This window comes from Wyeomyia smithii, chromosome 3, assembly GCF_029784165.1.
Source record: "Wyeomyia smithii strain HCP4-BCI-WySm-NY-G18 chromosome 3, ASM2978416v1, whole genome shotgun sequence".
Taxonomy (NCBI): Eukaryota; Metazoa; Arthropoda; class Insecta; order Diptera; family Culicidae; genus Wyeomyia; species Wyeomyia smithii.
In genome coordinates this window covers 130,709,011-130,729,385 of record NC_073696.1, presented here as the reverse complement: position 1 = coordinate 130,729,385, position 20,375 = coordinate 130,709,011, and the positions used below count along the sequence as shown (strand labels likewise).

At 38.5% G+C, this 20,375-nt stretch overlaps 1 protein-coding gene across 1 annotated transcript in view; it reads right to left on the bottom strand.

Moving 5' to 3' along the window:
* Positions 1-20,180, bottom strand: part of LOC129733283 (gamma-aminobutyric acid type B receptor subunit 1) — a 212,117-nt gene extending 191,937 nt beyond the window's left edge. The window contains exon 1 of the mRNA XM_055695050.1: positions 19,867-20,180. Within this exon, the coding sequence (XP_055551025.1) occupies positions 19,867-19,923 (57 nt within the window). The 5' untranslated portion in view covers positions 19,924-20,180. The remainder of the gene's footprint in view (positions 1-19,866) is intronic.
* Between the last annotated feature and the right edge of the window lie 195 nt (positions 20,181-20,375).

Below are 20,375 nucleotides of genomic sequence, written 5' to 3'. Positions count from 1 at the left end.
AAAACAAAAATCCAAAAATTGTTTATTAAATACTCATTATTTATTATGCAAAGCAATAATGTTATTGATTTAGCTTCATTAAATTTCGAATTAGATAGCGAAGTGTAAATATTATCTTACAACAAGTTTTTACTAGTCACAAATAAACAATTTCTTATAAAAAAAAAAATATTTTCCCAAATTATGGAAAAATGCAAAAATTACTCCCATTTTAAAACCGGATAAGAACCCAGCTGAAGTTTCAAGTTATCGACCAATCAGTTTGCTTTCTTCAATAAGTAAACTGTTTGAGAGAATTATTCTTAACAGAATGATGTCACACATCAACGAAAATTCAATTTTTGCAAATGAACAGTTTGGATTTCGCCATGGGCATTCCACAACTCATCAATTGCTCAGAGTTACTAATATGATACGAGCTAACAAATCTGAAGGTTATTCCACTGGAGCTGCTCTTTTAGACATAGAAAAAGCATTCGACAGTGTTTGGCATACAGGTTTGATTGCGAAATTGCAAACTTTTAATTTTCCAATTTTCCTAATCAAAATTTTAAAAAATTATCTTACTGATCGAACTCTGCAGGTTGTCTATCAGAATTCAAAATCTGATAGATTTCCTGTCAGAGCAGGTGTACCTCAAGGTTCAGTCTTGGGTCCAGTCCTGTACAACATATTCACTTCAGATCTTCCTGATTTGCCTCCAGGATGCACAAAGTCATTGTTCTGCGATGACACAAGCATTTCCGTAAAAGGAAAAAGTCTTCGTGTCATATGCAGTCGATTGCAGAAAAGTTTAGATATTTTTTCTTCCTACTTGCAAAAGTGGAAAACCTCTCCCAATGCTTCTAAAATTCAAATGATAATTTTTCCGCATAAGCCTAGGGCTTCTTTCCTCAAGCCAAACAATAATCACGTTGTCAAGATGAATGGGGTTATTTTAAGTTGGTCCGACAAGGTTAAGTACTTGGGACTAATTTATGATAAAAAACTTATTTTCAAAGAGCACATTGAGAGTATACAAGCCAAGTGCATCAAATATACGAGATGTTTATATCCTCTCATTAACAGGAATTCTAAACTTTGTTTAAAGAACAAACTTTTGATTTACAAACAAATTTTTAGACCAGCAATGCTTTATGCTGTACCGATCTGGTCAAGTTGCTGTTCAACAAGGAAGAAAACGCTTCAAAGGATTCAGAATAAAATTCTGAAAATGATTTTGAAGCGTCCTCCTTGGTTTGGTACACTCGAATTACATAGACTTACTGGTGTTGAACCATTAGAAGCTATGTCAAATAAAATTATTAACAATTCTCGACAAAAATCGTTGCAATCCTCAATTGCTACGATAAGCTCTCTTTATAGCCAATAAGTTAGCAATTAAGTTAGTTGTAAGTTTACTTCCCCTTTTCTGACAAGTAGGTTTAAATCCCTACGAATGATAAGTCCTAATTGCGAAAGCAAACAAATCCTAACAATTAAAATTACAAATTTCTAACAGTGTTGAGAAGTCACCATTTGTGATTGGACACACATACTCATTATTTACTAATATTTATCATAAATACTTAAGCTACTAACAAATCCCCCCTTAAAAAAAAAAAAAAAAAATTCTTAAATTTCTACGTTAGCTAAGTAAGGGGCCATCCACATTCCACGTGGACAGATTTTTGACGATTTTGACCCCCCCCTCTCTCCCCCCGTGGGGAACTGCCCATATAAATTCTAAAAATTTTGTATGAACCGTGGACATTATACAGACCCCTCCCCCCAAAGCTGACCACGTGGAATGTGGATGGCCCCGATATCTAATTGATCTGTTTTGACGTCGTCAAAGTTAACATAGTTAACATAGAGTTAACAAACTCTTCTAGTCATGAGTAAATTCCATATTTGGGAGACCCATCCCGATAATAGGTATTATATTCGATAACAATCCTTCAAACAACGCTCTCACACCCCAGATAACGCCTAGCTGTAGGCTAGATTGCTGATAAACCGATATTCGAAAGACGAAACTGGCTAAGAGCAAGGACGAACAAGATGTGTTGATGTAAACTTCACCTCTCTTATTTAACACTCGTTAGGAGGAATTTCTGTGTCTACCAGGGAGGAAGGGAACATCGTTAACAATCAATTGATATTTTCTGGTTAAAACATGACACTCCGCACCATTGACATGTTATTTATAGAAATTGTGTGCGATGAGCTAGTTCTGTAAAAAAGAGCTCCCAGCACCTCTTTTCCAACGGCAAACTCGATATTGAAACATTACCACCCAACAACCTACCTCTCTCTGCAATAGCACATTTTTACCCGGAGGGTGTTATTATTTTTTTTTTTTTGTGTTTGGTTCATAAAAGAATTGTTAGTCAATTCGAAAACCCAGAGAAGTCGACTTCTCGTTCATTTTTCTAGGGCCAGAGTTGAACATTGTGAGTTGTGAACATTGAGGCAAAATAAAAATAGCTAACATAGGCAATTGATTAAATCGGGCTCTACCGGGGCGTGATTGAATTGTTTGGGGATATTGATTGATCAAAGTTTTTTTGGTGTGGAAACCTGATTTGATCTTTGACATAGGGTAAGCTGAATTAATAAAGGTTTTATGTTTCACCAAAAATCAATATTTATATCAAAGGTTTGTTCTCTGTCGGTACATGTGACTTTACTGAGGCGTTCAACCTACTGTTGGCTGTTTACCGTTTTGTATCAGATGTTGGTTCCTGGCTGTTGAAAGTCCTATTTTTCGTGGTATTTGATATCACTTCGTTTCGACGGAACAATAATTATTGTTTGAAAACTTGATGTCTGAAAAAACACCGAGAATCGGTATTGTTGAGTAGGAGAACAAATACCTATAATACAAAAATTCTAACTTGGTATAAAATTAGGTGATCTTGATTCGCAGGTGGAAAAAACACTGCTCTTTTTTTCGAAAGTATTTAAAAGTTTACCACAAATAGAATAGTCTCTACGCGGATTTCAGAATTTACGCAAACAATATGAGAAGTTTTCACGCAGTTTTTTAGGCTCTACGTATCGCCCGCGTTGAGAGTGAAATATTGTTCAATAGATGTAAGACATAAATGTACAACGCATTCCGCGTCGAACACTCGACAGAAACGGACGTGCAAAGTGGTCGTTCTATTACAATCCGGTCCGTGTGTACGAATAGCCAAACAAAAGAGTGTATTATTCGCGCTAAAGGCCAACTAGATTGTGAGTTGTGTCGATACGTTCTGTACCCGGCTCGCAACTTTGGCTGTATTGGTGCAAAATACCAGCTGCAGTTTTGATCTGTGCACAGTGAATAGATCTTTCTAATTCAAGGCCATCATTTGACAGTCGAGTCGTGTCGCTGTGCTGAGTGATCTCACACCCGGCTCACTGCTGGTGGCTGTATTGGTGCTGCTGTACTGGTGCTGCTGGCTGCTTTGGGTGCAGCTTCGAACGATCGGACAACCACTGCTGGAAGGAAGAAGTAAATAGGTACGTGTTCTTGTCAGCGCTAGTGCGCTAGTGCACTACATTTAGCGCGATGGATATAGATCCCTCGCCTCCCGTGCCACCATCCCCGAGCCCCCCTGACCCTGACCCTTCTGTTACCCCCTCCCCTGTTCATTCTCCAGTCCCCCCTCGCCCCAGGCTTTACCCGGACGGATCTCAACAGGGCAGCTATACTGTTTATTTTCGTCCAAAGGCAGGAGTGAATTCAAAGCGATTACACATACTGCAAATTTCGAAAGACCTGACGAAGGGGTACAAGGCCGTGACCGAAATTTCCAAGGTCCGACCTAACAAGCTCCGTGTCGTGGTCAGTGATCTGACACAGGCCAATGCTTTCGCTTGCTCTGAGCTCTTCACACGCGAGTATCGCGTTTACATACCCGCACGAGACGTGGAGATCGACGGGGTCATAACCGATTCGAGTCTGTCTGTCGAGTGTATCCTAAAAAGCGCAACCGGTTGCTTCAAAAATACCGAAATACAGGCGAAGATTTTGGATTGCAAGCAATTGCGGTCCATGTCTCTCGTCGGCGGTAAAAAAGTTTACACTCCGTCAGACTCGTTTCGCGTTACGTTTGCCGGATCTGCACTCCCTAGCCACGTCTCGATCGACCGGGTTCGTCTGCCTGTGCGATTGTATGTACCCCGTGTTATGAATTGCACCAGTTGCAAGCAGTTATGCCACACAGCCGCCTACTGCTGCAATAAGGCACGATGTAGCAAGTGTGGGGAGACTCATGCGGAAGATTCTTGCAGTGTTAATGCTGAAAAATGTATTCACTGTGGGGAAAACCAGCATGCGCTCTCCACATGCCCGGTGTACATGCAGCGCAGAGATAAAATCAAGCGGTCACTTAAGGAGCGTTCAAAGCGTTCTTATGCTGAGATGCTGAAGAAGACCGTGACCACTTCTACCATAACATCGAACCCCTTTGATCTGTTGTCCTCTGATGAAACCGATTCTGACGGTTCATCAGCGGGAACATCTTATGCCAATCCTGGGGAGTCTAGGAAGAGGAAAAATGTTTCTTCTCCTAAACTTCCCCGTAAAGGTCCTAAGATTTCCCAAAGTGTAATGAAAAGTACGAACAAACCAAACAGTGCTGCGGAAAAACCGAAGCAAACTCCTCCTGGGCTTGCAAATTTAAAGTCCCAGAAGGAGTTCCCAGCACTGCCAGGAACATCTAAAACCCCAGTTGTTCCTTTTGCACATCCAGTTGATGAAACAAACTCTGGATTAGTGAAATTTTCTGACATTGTGGACTGGATTTTTGAAAATTTCAATGTACCCGATCCAATTAAAATTTTTCTTACAGCATTCCTCCCAACAGTTAGATCATTTTTGAAGCAGTTGACTGCCCAATGGCCCCTCCTTGCAGCGATTGTATCCTTCGATGCCTAATTCAACTGCGTATATGAAGGATTCTATCTCTGTCTTACAGTGGAATTGTAGAAGTATTTTACCAAAAATTGATTCGTTTAAAGTTTTGATAAATAAAAACAAATGCGATGCATTTTCCCTTTGTGAAACTTGGCTTACTTCAAATATTGATCTCAACTTCCTTGATTTTAATATTATTCGCCTCGATCGAGACACCCCATATGGAGGAGTACTTTTGGGGATTAAAAAGTGCTATTCTTTCTATCGTATTAACCTCCCCTCGATTCCAGGCATCGAAGTTGTCGCATGTCAAATGACAATACAAGGTAAAGAGCTTTGTATTGCCTCAATATATATTCCTCCCAGAGCACAGGTTGGGCAACGGCTGCTCTTTGATTTAATAGAACTTCTTCCCTCGCCACGTTTGATTTTAGGAGACTTCAACTCTCATGGTGTGGCTTGGGGTTCCCCTTACAATGATAACCGCTCCTCTTTAATCTATAACCTTTGCGATGACTTCGACATGACTATTTTAAACAACGGTGAAATGACACGTATCCCGAAACCTCCAGCGCGCCCAAGCGCTTTGGATCTATCCTTATGTTCGACGTCGCTACGGTTGGATTGCACATGGAAGGTAATCCTCGATCCTCACGGTAGCGGCCATCTGCCTATTCTTATTTCAATTACAAACGGGTCAACTCGCATGCGACCAATTGACATTCCGTATGACCTCACACGGAATGTCGATTGGAAGTTATACGAGGAAATGATTTCAAAAGCGGTCGAGTCGATTCAACATCATCCACCACTTGAAGAATACAACCTCCTAGCGGGCTTGATTCTCGACGCCGCGTTGCAAGCCCAAACGAAGAAATATCCCGGCGTAACGATCAAAGAACGGCCTCCCACTCCGTGGTGGGACCAAGAGTGCTCCGATGTCTACACGCAAAGATCCGACGCGTTTTTGGCCTTCCAGAAGGGAGGTATACCCGACGACTATATACGGTATTCGGAGCTTAATACCAAGCTTAAAAGTTTGGCTAAAGCAAAGAAACGCGGATATTGGCGTCGGTTCGTGAACGAGACGTCGAGGGAGACATCGATGAGCACTCTTTGGAACACAGCCCGAAGAATGCGGAATCGCGTAACGGTCAACGAAAGCGAGGAGTCTTCAAGTCGGTGGATATTTGATTTTGCCAGGAAAGTATGTCCGGACTCTGTTCCTGCGCAAAACTTTGTTCGCGATACGTCTCCGGGTCACGACGCGATAGAATCACCTTTTACGATGGCAGAATTTTCAGTTGCCCTCCTGTCCTGTAACAATAACACGCCTGGGTTAGATAGAATCAAATTCAACTTGTTGAAGAATCTACCCGGCAATGCCAAGAGGCGCTTGTTGAACTTGTTCAATAAGTTCCTGGAGCAACACATTGTACCGCAGGATTGGAGGCAAGTGAAGGTGATCGCCATCCAAAAACCAGGGAAACCAGCTTCTGATCACAACCCTTGTAGGCCGATTGCAATGCTCTCCTGTATCCGGAAATTGATGAAAAAATTATACTCCGTCGTTTAGACCATTGGGTCGAATCAAATGGTCTACTATCAGATACTCAATTTGGCTTCCGCCGCGCAAAAGGGACGAATGATTGTCTTGCGTTGCTTTCAACAGATATTCAGCTGGCGTATGCTCGCAAAGAACAAATGGCGTCTGCGTTCTTGGACATTAAGGGGGCTTTTGATTCCGTTTCTATTGACATTCTTTCGGGTAAACTTCACCGACAAGGATTTTCTCCAATTTTGAACAATTTTTTGCACAATTTGCTGTCCGAAAAGCACATGCATTTTACGCACGGCGATTTGGCAACTTTTCGCACTAGCTACATGGGTCTTCCCCAGGGCTCATGTTTAAGCCCCCTTCATTACAACTTTTATGTAAATGACATCGACGAATGTCTGGCAAATTCATGCACGATAAGACAACTTGCAGACGACAGTGTAATCTTTGTTACAGGAGCCAAAGCTGCCGATTTGCAAGGACCATTGCAAGATACCTTGGACAATTTGTCTGCTTGGGCTTTACAGCTAGGTATCGAATTCTCTCCAAAGAAGACAGAGATAGTAGTTTTTTCTAGGAAGCATGAACCTGCTCAGCTTCAAACACAAATAATGGGTAAAACGATTTCTCAGGTTTTGGTACACAAATATCTTGGTGTCTGGTTCGACTCTAAAGGCACCTGGGGTTGTCACGTGAGGTATCTGATGAAAAAATGTCAACAAAGAGTGAATTTTCTTCGTACAATAACTGGACAATGGTGGGGAGCCCACCCAGGAGACCTTATAAGGCTTTACCAAACAACGATACTGTCTGTTATTGAGTACGGGTGTTTCTGCTTTCGCTCCGCAGCAAACACACATTTGATCAAACTGGAGCGAATACAATATCGTTGTTTGCGTATCGCCTTGGGTTGCATGCAATCGACCCATACGATGAGTTTGGAGATCTTAGCCTGAGTACTACCATTGAAAAACTGCTTCTGAGCCTGTCTTCTCGTATTCTAATCAAATGTGAGGTCTTGAACCGTCCCGTGATTGAAAATTTTGAAAGGTTAATCGAAATTAATTCTCAAACCCGTTTTATGACATTGTATTTCAATCACATGTCCCAAAATATTAACCCTTCTTCGAATATTCCAAATCGTGTCGACTTATCAAATACTTCTGATTCTACTGTGTTTTTCGATACATCCATGATAGAAGAAACTCGTGGAATCCCGGATCATTTACGCGTGCAGCAGATCCCTAAAATTTTTTCCAATAAATATCGAAACATCAACTGCGACAATATGTACTACACTGACGGATCACTTCTTGATAGGTCCACTGGCTTCGGTATCTTCAATAACAATTTAACGGTCTCCCATAAGCTCGATAATCCTGCTTCTGTTTACGTCGCAGAATTAGCTGCAATTCATTACACCCTAGGGATTATCGAAAAAATGCCCACGGACCATTATTTCATCTTTACGGACAGTCTCAGTTCCATTGAGGCTCTCCGATCGATGAAAGATGTTAAGCACTCTCCGTATTTCCTGGGGAAAATACGGGAACATCTGAGTGCTTTATCCGAAAAATCGTATCAGATTACCTTAGCGTGGGTCCCTTCTCACTGCTCGATACCGGGTAATGAGAAAGCGGACTCTTTGGCTAAGGTGGGCGCAACAAACGGTGATATTTATGAAAGACCAATTCTGCCCATAATCGCATATTTGTAACATTTGCAAAATTGGTTGTTCGAGCAATTCGCACTTTTATATTTTGACCTTCAATGCATTGTTACTAATATATTCTCGCAAATAGACACTTTAACTAAACTTAGTATCATGAAGAAAGCACTACTTTACACTATGTATACATTGAATATTACTTTTGAAGTCAAATTAGTTGAAATTTTTGCAATGATACATTTATGCCGTCACTTTCAAGCTACATTTGGAATATATCACATGGAAAAAGAAGTTTTTCATGTATTCAACAAGCATGAGCTGAACATCAGAAACGGATCACCGGTGGTTGGTTACCGGACCAGAATAACTTCCGAGTTCCAAAGGATGCAGATGTGGATTTGGATGGAAACTTTTTCGACAAAAAAGTTGAAAAAGTTAAGTAGTGTGACAATTATGCGGTTATTTACGCTATGTGACAAAACAACTTGGTATTTTTTACGACTTTTTTCACACAAACATAAGCATATTTTTCCAGATGTAAAAAGTACATACTATTCTAAGCATTTCCCAATAAAAAGCACGAAATCCATAAAATGTCGAATGTTACAATTATGCGATCACAGGCAGAATTGCCTTTAATGAATTTTTCGCATTTGTACGTCAGAATACGATCATCCGTTGGCAAAATTCTTGGACCAAGGGGGAACTGGGAAGGTGGTTACATTCCATAATCCCCAAGGTATCGACGAACCCGTGGTTCAAGGGGTTGGATGTAGGTCGGGATTTCATTTGCGTGATGTCCCGGCTTATGTCCAATCACTATAGATTTGACGCGCATCTCCGTCGTGTTGGGCTCGGGGAAAGTGGTATCTGTGCCTGTGGTGAAGGTTATCACGACATAGAGCACGTTGTTTGGTCATGCCCTGTACACCGTGACGCCAGGTCTAGATTAATAGCTTCCCTGCAGGCCGAAGGTAGGCAGCCGGCTGTTCCTGTTCGTGATGTCTTGGCGAGCCGTGACCTATCTTACATGTCCCTTAAATACGTTTTCCTGAAATCCATCCACGCCCCAGTTTAGTCCTATCCCCTTCCGCCTACATCCAACCAAACGACAAGAACACGTTAAGACCCCGGATCCGGAAACAGCAATCAGACCCGCACGATACTCTCAAGGCCCGATGGAAACAACCCAATATGCCAGTCCGTAATATCTTGGCCCAGCAGCGGAACAAATTTAATATGCTGCTTACCTATGGCAATGAAAACCATCAAACAGCAATCCTGTGCTTTTAATGCAAAATATTCTAGCTTTAAGTTAGATTTAGTTTCAGCTCGTAGTCGGCAGCGAGGATAAAAAATTTGCTTTTAGTTATTAAGATACTTCAGAAAGTAAGCTACCAGATATAATTGGCGCCGTTAAACATTGAATTGTATTTGTGCCGTGTCAAATAAACTATAGATGAAGAAAAAAAAAATAAATGTACAATTAAGAAATTTCTTCGCTCATGCTCAGAATTTATAAATATAAAAAATCAACATTGGACGTATTCTGATATTTGTTCCACTGACATAGGGTAGGGAACATATTAGTAACTAAGTAATATTAGTAACTTTGACCTAAAATTCACGTACGATTCACGTACAATCGGTCAAATTATAATGCGAATAGTTTCAGCGCGTTGATATTTGTGTGATTCGACTGTTCGTGTAAGTGCGGTTGTTGTGTGACGTTTCCGACAGCGGTATTTATGCGAACTTTAAGTATGCAAAAAGTCAATATGGCGTACAAAGAACTCCTGAGCTGCTCCAGCTAGTTCAAATTGCAGAACACGTAATTTTATATAACTGGCAAAACGATCAGTCGATTCTGTCAAGTGACGTTTAGTTGAGGAAAAGGTGTTGACGGAAAAAGACCGTCGTAAATTGATTTGCAATTGTTGTGAGCAAAACAAAGAAAATTATAAAAAGTAAGTGTTCCTCTGTGGGGCCATCCACATACCACGTGGACAGCTTGGGTGGGTTTGTGTAAGAGAAAAAGAATTTATATGAGCAGTTGTCCACGGGGAGGGGGGGGGGTTTCAAAATCGTTAAAAATCTGTCCACGTGGTATGTGGATGGCCCCTGTTTTAATCTTGGATATAAAAAAAAACAAGTAAACACATTACTGTCAAACTCTTCGAGGATGGAAATACCTTCAAAAGAAAATCTGGTTCCAGACGAGAATGTCCTTTGCAAGAGGGCAAAGTTCGAGCGAAATTGAGAGCGGAAATGCCTGGTCGGTCGGCGAAATCATATCGTGAGTTGGGCAATAAATATTAGGTTGATCCAAAAACAATGAAAAAGTATCTGCATGAAAGGGGTATAAAACTTAGAATATAAGTGCCATAAAAATGACCAAGTAGTGTTTTGGCCAGACCTTGCAGTGTCACACTATGCTAATGCAACTTTAGGGGATTTGAGGCAAGTTAATATCGAATTTAATTTTAATTTTAATTAATTAAATTTGAAGCGAATACTCTACCATAAAGGTTACAGAGCAAAAAACATCGATTGTTCGATCGAAAAATCAAGAAGGAGCTCAAAACAATTAAAACATCCGAAATTCAGAAAGCTATGAAGCAAGTACCCCAGAGGATCAGGAACTCAGCGCAATGTGGAGCTTTTTCTTATGAAATTTGTTAATGAGTTACACTACTAAAATAAATAAACAAGTTTAGAAAAATAAGTTGCGCAAGACTTTAATTTGGAATTGAAAGTTTGTTCGGATTTTTTTCCTTATGCGTTAAGGGGTTGTATCTACCAAAAAAAATTTTTTTCGCCATTTATTTTTATTGGCCTAAATCATGCTAAAACTATCCAAGAATCAAAATCTATATCGCCCAAGTACAGATCTAAACTCAAAGCTCGTTCAAATCAATTTTTACCGAACAACTTTTATACTCCAAAATCACATTTTTCGTTTAATTTGGCGATGCTCATTTTTCTTTTTATTTCGAGGCTTTGTAAACTAGCAGAAGTTACCTTCGATCGTTATCGTGTTTCAAATTTGAAGCATAGAGGTCTCTGCATCAAATTTCGACCGTTATAGCGTCAGAACGTGTTTACTCACAATTTCCCTTTGTTTAATCGATCAGCCGTTCTCGTTGTGTGCATTCTTTGTTTGAGTTTTTCTATACTTTTTAACTGTGAGTTATATTCAGAAGTACTTAAATATGAGTGACAAGTTTGAGTTTTGCGTGGGATCGGGCGCCAACTGTGTCAAAGTCGCTGAGCATCGAATGTCCGACATCGCGAAAGAGGCTAGGCGCAGCCATACATCAGATGACAAAAAGGAAGAAGTGGAAAAAAAAACAGGAAGGACAATTTTACGGCGCAGGGATAGCTGACTGAAGGTAAAAAAAATTATTAGGGGCTTTGTTATTGCGTGTCTTAAGATTCATAGCATTTTGAAACTTTAAACGCGTTTTTCTCAAAACGATGTTTTCAAAATCGGCGAGCAGTAGACCTGAAAAAGTTTACATCTGATTGACTTGAAATTTTAACTGTAGCTTCGTCATTAGATTATCTAGTGAAATACACACGATTTAAGCGGTTGATTAACAACAACTAAAGTTATAAACAATCAAAGTCGATTTTTTTTTGTCGAAGCAGAACTTTTTTCTCAAACCGTTGCCATTTTGCGAAGAAAAAATCTAAAAATATAATCATGTGTACTTCACTAGCGACACTTATGTAGATAATGAAAAAAATTTTGTTTTGGTTATAGGTGGAGTTGGGCACGACTTCTACTGCTCGCCGCGGAACAACTTTTAAAAAAAGCGGTTCACGGCAATCGCTGCACAGCCGCCATTTTGTAACAAAAATAACAATAAAAATATTTTTTTCTATTCTGCAAGAGTTGCTCAATCCAATGATATATTATTTATATACCTTACATCTCAAATGTCCTGTAAAAAAAAATCATGAAAAAAGCCTTGCTTTTTTGAGCATTTGGTAGATATAACCCCTTAAGCAGATAAAATTATGTGAATCTCGCTAGAAAAAAAAAGAAAAGCCTCTGTGAGCAATCTACACGGATCAAGCGTTTGTTTTCTATTAGCGATTACCGGTAACATCGTAAATTGTGTTCATCGGTATCGTTTAGCGAGCTAACTTTTGAGGTTAGCAAGTTGGCGATTAGCGAGTTGGTGCCGCTAAGGCTTAGGTTAGCGATGCCCACCACTGTGTAAAACTGAGTTAGCAAACTTTGATAATAATCGATTAAAGTTCCCATTCGAGGGACACTATTCAAATCACCCCGAACCTATTCTAAGCAGTTTGAATCTGTTTCGCGGGGTATTTTTTCAGCACCCGAAGTGGCGTCTGAATGGCTGCAATTTTGGTATATTTTTTCGATTGATGATTATTCAGAGATTTTTCTGTGTTTTACTGTATTTTATGTATTCGACAGACAGCTAGGTAATCGGAGTGTTTGTACTAATCATTGAAATTGTCGATAATGATCAAATTCAAGTGTTTGAGGACCGTTTCCTTCGACTGATTAAATTAGACGCCACTTCTTAAGCCGTTCTATACCTTATATATAAATATATCTTTTTACTGGTCTAGGAATCATAATTTTAGGTAACAAAATCGATTTGTTTTATGATAAATTTTTATTTTCATGTTTTATTTTAATCAAAGCAAAGCATTGGTGCTATACATTCCGCTATCGGAGCTTGACCTCCTGTTTATCACACCCAAACCCAAGCTTCGTGGCCAACTGTTTGTTCACAGTACAATTGTGGGGCTAGCGCTACGGTCCTACTGACATTAACAATCTCTCCAGAGAAGAGATTCGATGACACGATAATATAATGAAGCTTTGTGGGTGGGTAGAACCTAAATTGAGCAACTTTGCATAATATTTTTCAAAACTTCACAACTACCATTTCGAAAGGTCTAGTGATTAGGAATAAATATATCAAGATTTCCAAAAAAAAATTGAAATTTACGCTGAAACAAATTATAAAACAACAAGTGATATAAAAATAGTTTATCTCATATCTCTTCGAACTTAAGTTTTTTTAGAAAGGTAATTTAGTCATCTGAAACTCTTCTGAGCAAATCATAATAGGCACTATTTACGAAAACACTTTTTCTAACAAAAAACGAATGTATTTAACAAGCTCATGGTTGATTGTGAATAGCAAATAAAATCATTGGAATACAGTTATTCTTAGAACCGTTGAAATTTTGAGAAAAATGCTCCGAAACTTGTCCGCCTTTCTACAACCTGAACTTTTTAGTTAAAACATTGAGAAAAATCACAAGGTAGTACAAGGCTAACGAAGAACTACATAAAGTTGTTTTATACATTACTTATATTGAATATATTTAAAATTTTGTGAAAAAAAGAGCTGCGAATTTCAATTTGCTTAGATGAATACGGCATCACTGAATAGGAATGGAACAAACACTATGCAGCACAAGCAAGTTTCAACAGTCAGAGTGCATGCGGAATAAAATGTCATTTTACTTTACATTCTAGCGCAAAATGGGAAAATACTAAATCTTCAATAATTTATTTGTTGTACTTATAAGGACAATTGTTGTTGTCTGTTGCCAAAATACGGCAAAGTATTGGCTGCTGATGCTGCCGTTAACGTACAAAGGCAACTTTTCACTAAGGGAAGTGCCGCTGCACCTACCGCTGAGGCTGTTACCACCACTTCTGTTTATGGTACCCGCTGCGGCTAACGCTCCTGATACCCGAAGCTATAAACTCCCATCTCTGTGCTACCCCCGACAGTGAGAAAAAAGCATTTTTCTGAAACACAGTAGAAAGCTGTTGCCACACTCAAAGTTTGACAGACCACATATTTTGAATGCCAGCAAGTTTTTAAGCCACAGTGTTTCAAATCAAATGTATACTAAATCATACGCCCTTTTAGAAAATTATTTTGAAGTTTAGACAGGCCCGTAGGTACCGGGGGGGGGCTAGGGGGGGCTCAGCCCCCCACCCGTTTGTATTGCCCCACCACGCAATTTTCTCATGTATGTGATTGATACTAAGTGAAAAAATCCAAAAGAAAAATCTGAAATATTAGCAATAAGCATTATTGAATAGTCACCGATTTTTTAATGTTAACGGTATCAGTCAATTTTTTGGTCGATCAAATATGCCAAAAAGGATAAATTATTCAATCTTTTGGTGAGCCAGTAGCCTAACTTCCTGCAATATGATCTTGTGATTCATGTTCATGTTCAGTTCAATATATTTTTGGCGGACGTTTCCACATCTCGTTAGCATAACCCAGACCCGGCCCGGACAACTCTGTTCCGGTTCGGTCCGAAATAAAATCAGACTATAAAAATTGTAGTCTGACCGGACTTCGGACTAGGCATTCCACATTCTACCTGGTCTAATGGTAAGCACTGATCAAACAATGCCTATCGTAAAATTTAGAATTTGAGCTGACGGTTGAATCGCTCCATTCACTCAGTATTTCTTCGCAGTAGATTCTCTCAGTATCGTTGGTTGACATCGATCGGCGACTCTCGAAGCTGGATTTATAACGCTGTAATTCCTTCAATGCATTTGTTGCTTCAGAGTAGAACTTTTAAAAACTCTCTTCTGTTCTTAGTTTCTCGACCGCACATGGTCGCACCCTCAAGACATTTGAAAAAATTAAATGTAGGATACACAGTTTGGAAGTTGTGGGTTCCATCATATTTTCAGTTAATTTAAGTTTCTACCTTCATAACTGCATTTACTCCTTGGAACCAAAAGATACACAGTTACGCTAATCAATAGCGGTTTTCACGTCGAGCTCGAATACAAATACCTAGCCGTAACCTGTGTATTAGGGTGCCAATGAAAATCAATTTTTCGAATTTCGTTTAACGAAAGGGCTCAAAAGTTTCGTCTTCTCGAAAAAAATCATCCAAAAAAAATTTTTTTTCGATAAAGTACACCAGATCTCAACGTTTCATGCATTGTTTAGACATTTGGCATATAAAAATTCGATATCGTCGATTTCATGAACTTTTACCTGTGCATTTCATCAGTCAGGAAGTTGAAACATTGATCGCTTTGAGGGGCATTTTGCATGGGGACTTTTGAACCCTACCGCTAAACGATATTCGAATGACGTTTTTCATACATCTCATTGGCGCCCTACTGTAAATCTTCCATTACTCGTCAATTGAGGTGAGTATTTTTACGGCTGGGTATTTGAATACAAGCTCGATATGAACACAGAGAACAGACGTTCATCTTATTTTCAAAAGATGTGTAGAAACATGCAACCGTCATTTACCAGTTAGTGGTAATGCTCCCGCTATGTGGCGCTCTTGTCACTTACAAACCAAGCACTGATATCGATAAAATATCGATACGGCAATATTTATGCAGTGTAACTGGGGCACCACAAGACAGATGTCGTTAGTATATTACCGTATTTTAATTCAAATTTTTATACATGATTTTCAAATTTCTTTATATGAACATGAATGTCTGTTCTCTGTGATATGAATACAAAGTTAGTGTACGAAGCTCTTACTCAGTTAGAGTAAAACTAGCTGAACCTGCGTAAAAAATTGGTCCCCTGAAACTCAATTACACAATGTAAACCTGCTCATTAATTTGTAGAATTTCTTTTCTTATATAAGGAGGTTTTTAACCACAAGCTGGCTCGCCACTGTAAGACAGAAATGATAAAACTTATATCCCTGCTTTATTTCAATTATACGCACATTCGCAGTTTTTTTTTTTTCGGAATATAAACCCGAAAAACCGGATTCTCGGGAATAAGGAAATTCTCACGGGACACCCCTAAGGCTTATTTGAAAATAAATGAACTTCTGAATCCTTAGGTGCTAAAACAATCGAAATGGGACGAAAACTGCAAACGGTATAAGAATTTTAATTTGTGAGTACCCAGGTACTCCGTTGGACGCGTAAAGATCCTTTTTTTGTCGAGCACATAACGGTTTTAAACTGCTTACTTCACAAAAAAAAACGTTTCATTAAATAAAAATTCTCTGCCCCCCACGCAAAACGGAGTAGCTACGGCTCTGAGTTTAGAAGAATTTTACACCCGCAGAATAAACTCAGTTTGCTAAGTCAAATACCTGTGCATAGTTTCATTCAAACGGAAAATGGTTGGTATTGGATGAAAGATTCTTTGGCATGATAAGGTTGTATTTCTTTTTCTATAAATTTTTTTTTAAAAATTTTATCGACTTGGAAAACTTGACACCTCTTCAAAAATTTGTTCACATTAAATAATCGAATACAAATTGCAAAACCTCCAAGGGGTTCTCAATTTTTGTTATCATGCTTCTCTAACGAGAAAGGGTTCAGTAATAACAATTCTAAATATTGACTTGACGGAAAAGTGGAATGGGTATTGCAATACTATAATATTGAAGTTACAAAAAATAAATTTTTAAACTTCTCCCTTTGGCCGTTTATGGTTTTTTGATGATGGCCTTATTTTCACCACATCGAATACTACACTTTTGTTCAGATCGATAATCAATAATCATTTGTTGAAAATAGTGTCAACAATTGTTCCCTTATCATTTAATAGTACATTTAGCTTGGTTACAAACTATAATTTATCTGAGTGCAGTGAAATGCAAATCAGATGAAAATATAGAAAGGTATTTGAACCGAAATTAGCTGGAGTTGGCTGAAACTATTCCCACAAGAAATATTTATGCAAACTAGATACCGTTACCGGTAGCCGAAGGAAGGTTATAAGTAAACAGCGATTCCATGCACAATGCTAAACGGAAAAGCGATGATTCGTTTAGCTTCCGAGAACTACCAATGCTTCGAGCAAATATCTACCCAACTACTCACGCCTCAGTATCCTTTGTCGGGAGGCACTCACTATACTATTTTAATTTTCCTGCTCGCTACGGCGTGAAGCTTAGCGTCAAGGACCCTCGGTGAACAAAGAGTGCATCATATTGCATTCTGTTCTACGTTCCCGTAGCTATGTGTGGTGTGATAATACTAGACTTTTTCGGCTTGAAATTTTGGTTCCATCAAAACAATTTGGTTCCATCATCGGAACGAAACAGTTGAATATCATCACCACTAAGATTTTAAGGTTCTTCAGTGCTTCGTGAAATTAACTTTTTTTTAAACAACGTTAAAAAACATGAAGCTACACTCCGACATTTTTATACCGCACTCTATTGCATTCGCGTGCTACACGAGGCAGAAAAAGGGTAATTCTAGTGCCCTAAAAGCAATAACGAACAGCAATAGTCCAAATGCAAAGTTCTATAGCATAAAAATAAATTCCACATTATGGAGATAGTTACCCATTCAAATATTTTCTTCTCAGTGACATTGCTGTGAGTCATAGCAGTGTATTTAGTTAGTCTTTTTTTTCTGTTGCATAGGAAGAATGCTTTTCGATTAAATGTGTGGTAATATAGTGCGTCTCCATCGATTTGTAAATTCGAAAACGACTCCGCGCTGGCATTTAATATTCAAGTACTATTTTACTCATGTTCCGGGTTAACATTATAGTATTGAGTAACCCTTGGTATGTGGTTAAACATTTACGTAAATTTCGATTTTTGATAATTGAATCAGAAAATTTATTCAAATGGATTAAATACTGTTCTCTTTTCTAAAAGATTATAATTCTTTTTAAATAAAACGTTCATTATCACCAGGGATGGTATTCTACGCGATTTTTCGAGACTCGTAAGTAATCTACGTAGAAAACTGTATTCTACGTTTTCTACGGTAGAAAACCTCTTGCAAGTAGAAAACTCTCAAACACTCGAAAATTCACAGTATGAGTCATAAAATGCCATTCGCTGCGCTGTAACGGTAGAATTAATATAACAAAAAAAAAACACGAAGAAGCAAGGAATTGTTTTCCCGGACTATTTAGTGATTGTGGCGAAACAATCAATGATAAAGAAACTCAAAAAGCAAACAAAATTTTCACTCAATACTTTCAATCGTAATTCACGGTTCAACAACATATTTGTTGTCATCCAAAATGCTAATGAAAGCAAAATCGCATAATATACGTCACATACAAAATTAGTGCAACAGCATAGGCGCATCTAAGGTCTGATTTCTACAGAACCATGCTATCGCTGTTAAATCTCATATACTTAGAGCGTACCCAACATCTCAATGATTTATGGTTTCCCTGGATTATATAAAAAAAGCCCACTTAAAATTCCATACAACTTTAAACGATTGCAGGGAAAATTCTTCACACCCTCAGGAAAAACAACTCTAAAATGAGTAAGATTTGACGCATTTTCGTAAAAGTGGAACAACTCATGAACTGAGTAACTCCGTGAATACGCATAATTGAAAAACAAGGCGTTTTAAAAACTGAGTGATTGTTACTCACTTTTTAAGTACAGTATTACTCAGTTTTGAGTTAAGTAATTACTCATTTCTGGGTTCTGAATTGCTACTTAATTAAATTTACAAATTTATATAAAGTTTCGAAGATAAAATTAAACATACCAGGGTTTGTTGTTTGTACTGGCTAGAAAGCCCTAGAATATTTTGCAAACGGGAGATATTTCAAATCTGAAAACTTATGAAATACATCAAAAACAAATTCAATCGATGGAGATTAGAAGCAACGGTTTTAAATGTCAAATTCATTTTCAATTCACGCAAAATAATCATCACAATTGAATATAAATAATATTTTTAAACCTAAACTTCGTTTATTCTTCATGTAATTCACAACAAAAATCTCTTTGCAGGTTTTTTAGAATACTCGTAGAATACTCGTTTTTGGTTAGGTATTCTACCAGAGGAATTTTACGTAGAAAACTCGTCGAAAACTACATGAGATTATCTACATGACATCCCTGATTATCACATACTTGCACTGCATTTGACTCGATTTTGATAGTCTTCAAAATTATAATTTTATGATTTTAGATTTTTTCAGAACATTAAGACAGCATTTAAGTACTGATTATAGCGATAAAGCACAAAAAGCGTTATGAGTGCTGTAGCCTCACAATGTCTATTGTTGTCACTGTTACATACATACATCATTCAAAAAGCATGAGATGATATCCATTCGCAGAGTACTTTCATTACTATTATACAATATATCCACAACTGTTTTCACTGCTTGACTAATCATGCAATATGATAGAGAAAGTTTAAAAACAACAATTCATCAAAACACTTCGTGATCCGTTTAGTAAGCTTTAGAACTTAATCAGAAGTTTGCAGATTGTTAGTTTGATATAACATGTATGATATACCAGTTCATGAATATATGTGTGATGTATGTGGTTGTCGTAAATCCCAAATCCCGAATGTCCCATTGAGAATGATCACGTCAAGTTCGGTCAAGTCGATAAGAGTTGTGACCAGGCCGTTGGGCAACATACGCTAGTACTCCACTTTTGATACTAAATTGTTGTCCAAATTATTAGGCGACGAAACGTGCACTCCAATATTTTAAACGCGAGCAAGATACACTTGGGATAGTTGATATTGATTAAAACAATAAACGCGAGCCAAGCAACATCGTAGTGAATGAAATTCTTCACGGGATCGCCAAACATAGACATTTAGTTTTACAAATGGCTAGCATTGAATCTTTGGTACGAGCATGCTTGGGCACCGTGTCTAGTACCACAAAAGCTACCATAGAAGAGGTTTTATATAACCATTACGAAGGAAACACATTCTCACATACATGTACAACGTTTCCACCCATGTAAATAGAATTGTAGCCTTACGTCGAATAGTGCAGAAATCCTGTTGGGTGGATTTCCATCTAATATAGAATTCGGCATCAATCGTCACTAGAAGGCTCAGAATATTAACAGTGTCAATGCTTTTTAGTCAATCCGTTCATAACGACAGGTATCGTCATCTATCACCGCGGCAACCACTTTCTTTTCCGTATATCTTCAAAGTTATGGCACTTTTTGCGCGACTGATGTTCTCTTTTCACCCTTCCATATAGATTAACTCATAGAAGAAAAAAAACATTTGATTCCCGGTAGAAAGTACAACTCCGACAAAAGTTAACACGTCCTAAACGGTGAAGCTCTCATAAGTCACTGACACATATCGGAGTGACTGGAATGGATCCCACCTAGGTCTCGTTCCAAATTAAGGACATGCGCTTTCCTGCCTGAACAAGAGAGGATAGCTTGCTGATAGTGTAATTTTTGCTCTGGCGGATCCCCTAAAAAATGCGAAAAGCACCCTTGCCAACCATGTGATTTTAAGCACATGTGAG